The 3,358-nt window shown below is 35.3% G+C and overlaps 1 protein-coding gene across 5 annotated transcripts in view; it reads right to left on the reverse strand.

Moving 5' to 3' along the window:
• The window catches only part of LOC109859725 (atypical protein kinase C), a 21,641-nt gene that overhangs the window by 662 nt on the left and 17,621 nt on the right, over positions 1–3,358 (reverse strand). For all 5 annotated transcript variants that reach the window (XM_020438252.1, XM_020438254.1, XM_020438253.1 and 2 more), the window contains 3 exons: positions 2,364–2,643; positions 842–1,294; positions 169–641 (listed from right to left, as the gene is read on the reverse strand). In XM_020438252.1, coding sequence (XP_020293841.1) covers positions 169–641; positions 842–1,294; positions 2,364–2,643 — 1,206 coding nt within the window. The remainder of the gene's footprint in view (positions 1–168; positions 642–841; positions 1,295–2,363; positions 2,644–3,358) is intronic.

The raw sequence follows: 3,358 nt of genomic DNA on the forward strand, positions 1-3,358 counted from the left end.
CCGTATAAATTAAAAATTCCACATTATCATATATATGTTTGTATATATATATATATATTATATATATTATATTATATATATATTTTTTATTATATATATATATATTTATATATAAATTTATATATATATATATATTTATTTATTTGTGCGTCACGACAATATATTTACCATTTCCCAATCGATCGCTTTGAAGAAAGGATGAGCGACAATGTTGAGAAAACCAACGGGTCTCTTTCCGCAACCCAGTCTCTCCTGAGGATCTTTGCAAAGAAATCCTTTCAGAACGGACGCCGCTTTAACGGACAACGATCGAGGTATGCGTATAGTCTTTTCTAGAATAACTTGAAACAGATAATCTTCGGTGTTCTGATCCGGATTTTCGGACGCGCCGGTTATGTCGAAAGGACTGCGTCCCGCCAGCATTTCGTACAGCAAAACTCCCAAAGCCCACCAATCTACCGAAAAACTATATTCTTCACCGCGAAGGATCTCGGGAGCGATGTAATTGGGCGTGCCGCAGAATGTGCTCGTGTTGTCGCCTTCTCGGATTCCTTCCTTGCACATTCCGTAATCGGTAAGCTTGACATGTCCGTCGTGATCGAGCAACACGTTGTCCAACTTCAAATCCCTGTATATAATTCCTGAAAATGCAAATAAATTATCAAGTTTTCATTGTTTTGAGTTCAATTGTGTAATAAACTAGGTCAGAGTCTTCCAACTGATCACGCGACCGCATAGAAATATCTTACGGCGCAAACCGCACGCCGTGCGCGAGTCAGAAGGCTCTGAACTGGGTGTCAACTTTTTCGAAAAACAAAAAAATAAATAAAATTGGTTCTACCTTTTTCGTGAAGAAAGTTTAACGCTAAACTGATCTCGGCCACGTAGAATCGCGCATGATCCTCCGGAAGACGACGCTGTCTTTGCATATGGAACATGAGATCGCCACCGCGCACAAATTCAATAACAAAGAAGAGACGCGAGGGTGTTTGAAAGCAGGAGTGAAGACCGACCAGGAAAGGATGATTCGAGGCTGTCTCGAACACATGTTTCTCCGTCTGCACCCAATCGATATCCTCGTCGTCCGTCACCAAAGCTTTCTTGATCACCTTCATAGCGTAGATCCTCTTGGTACGTTTCAACTCGACCATCAAGACCTTCGCGTAAGACCCGCGACCGATCACCCTGATCAGTTCGAAATCGTTCAATGAATATTGCCGTTGCATATCGTTTGAAGTATCGCCTTCGTTCAAAGTGTCCAACGGGAGTTCTTCTCCCTCTTCACTTCCGATTCCTACAAATTTAATTTAAATATTTGTGAAACATAAATATAACAAACAAATCTAATGCGCGCAAAGATCACGTGATATTGAAAATTTGAAATAGAAAGGAACAAAAAAGGCTCTGATAAAAAATTCATAAAAGGAAAGTCAAAGGGCCAATAAGAGGGCCTAAACACGGATGTTAGTGTGTGAAAAAAATATTAAGGATTTATTGTAAATATCGTTTGAAAAACGTAACGTTTCGATGATCCCGGGTTTGGATCATCTTCAGACAAATGCCTGTACAAATAATAAAATAAAATAAACTTTTCGAAAAGTGACAGTCGTTTTTATTTTATTATCTATTTTTTGGACTGCGTTTTGACATGTGAAGGTCTTTTGACATTTATATTGACAGCTATGTAAGTTTTTTTGTAATTAGTTGCTTCTCTTTTAATCTTTAATTTTATTTTTATATATTTTTATTTTATAATAATAATTATATAATAATTTTATAAAATAAAATTGTGTGTGACAGCTATGTAAGTTTTTTTGTAATTAGTTGCTTCTCTCTCTCTCTCTCTCTCTCTCTCTTTTAATCTTTAATTTTATTTTTATATATTTTATTTTATAATAATAATTATATAATAATTTTTATAATAATATTATATAATAATAATTATATAATAATTATATAATAATTTTTATAATAATATTATATAATAATAATTATATAATAATAAAATAAAATAAAATATATAAAAATAAAATTAAAGATTATACAAGAAGCAACTAATTACAAAAACTTACATAGCTGTCAATATAAATGTCAAAAGACCTTCACATGTCAAAACGCAGTCCAAAAAATAGATAATAAAATAAAAACGCGACTGTCACTTTTCGATGTCGAAAAGTTTATTTTATTTTATTATTTGTACAGGCATTTGTCTGAAGATGATCCAAACCCGGGATCATCGAAACGTTACGTTTTTTCAAACGATATTTACAATAAATCCTCAATATTTTTTTCACACACTAACATCCGTGTTTAGGCTCTTATTGTGGCCCTTTGACTTTCCCTTTTATTGAAAATTTTCTTACGATCGCGCGAATGCTCCTCGATGATTGGCGACTCCGTGATCTCATCCTCGAGATGAATCGTTTGGCCGCACGAATACGAATCAAGCTGTTGGTCGTCGTTCCTGTCGATCGTCTGCGCCTCCGTGCTCTGTTGCTGCTGTTGCTGTTGCTGCAAACTCAGACAAGGTTTGTGCACCACCTTGTGACATTTTTTGTGCACGAGCAGTTTGCACTGAATGCATTTGAACCCCTGCCGCCCGAGTCCCCAGATCCGATCCTGGCAGAACGCGCAAAAGGCTCTCTGCGAAGCAATCGGGCAGAGTGTATTACATCACTTCCTAAATTTTTGAAAGGAAATTTTGTTGTGTTGAGTTTCATTAAAAAAAAAAAAAATGAAAGTTTTGCGTTTTAAAAGCCTTTGCGAGGAGGCGCGCAGCGATATTATTATTATTTATACGCGACGATGCAACCGGATGCCAAGCTCTTCGAGTAACTTCCGAATTCAAACGTTGAAGAGTTCATTTGATGCGCGACGCGACTATCGCAGCCGCAATATATCGCCATGAATAATATCGTGAAATATTTCTCAAGATCCAAAAAGTCCCCCCCCCCCAAAAAGATAAATGAAATCAAGTATTTAAGGACGTTCTCCGAATTATTCGATTTTCCTAGGATTTTCTTTAAATTTGCGATATACATACACCGAAAAAAATTGTATTCTTGTTTTGAGGATATCCCACTTACTTTAAGTATATTTTATACTAAAATAGGCGCCAAGAAGAGTTTCTTATTTTAAGAGGAAAATCCTCTAAATAGTAATATTGATACACGGAAAAAAAAGATTTGCTAAAGTAGCAAGAAATTAGTTACTATATGGCCAGCAAAAAAACATTTGTTAAGTTTATCAAAAGTTTTGTTTCGCCAACAAAACATTTCGTTGATGAAACAAAAAATTTCGTAGAGGCAACCATTTTTCTTGCTAACCATATAATAGCAAAACTTTTTTTTCCGTGTAA

The sequence above is a fragment of the Pseudomyrmex gracilis genome, unplaced genomic scaffold (assembly GCF_002006095.1).
Source record: "Pseudomyrmex gracilis isolate BER0280 unplaced genomic scaffold, ASM200609v1 scaffold_280, whole genome shotgun sequence".
Lineage (NCBI taxonomy): Eukaryota > Metazoa > Arthropoda > Insecta > Hymenoptera > Formicidae > Pseudomyrmex > Pseudomyrmex gracilis.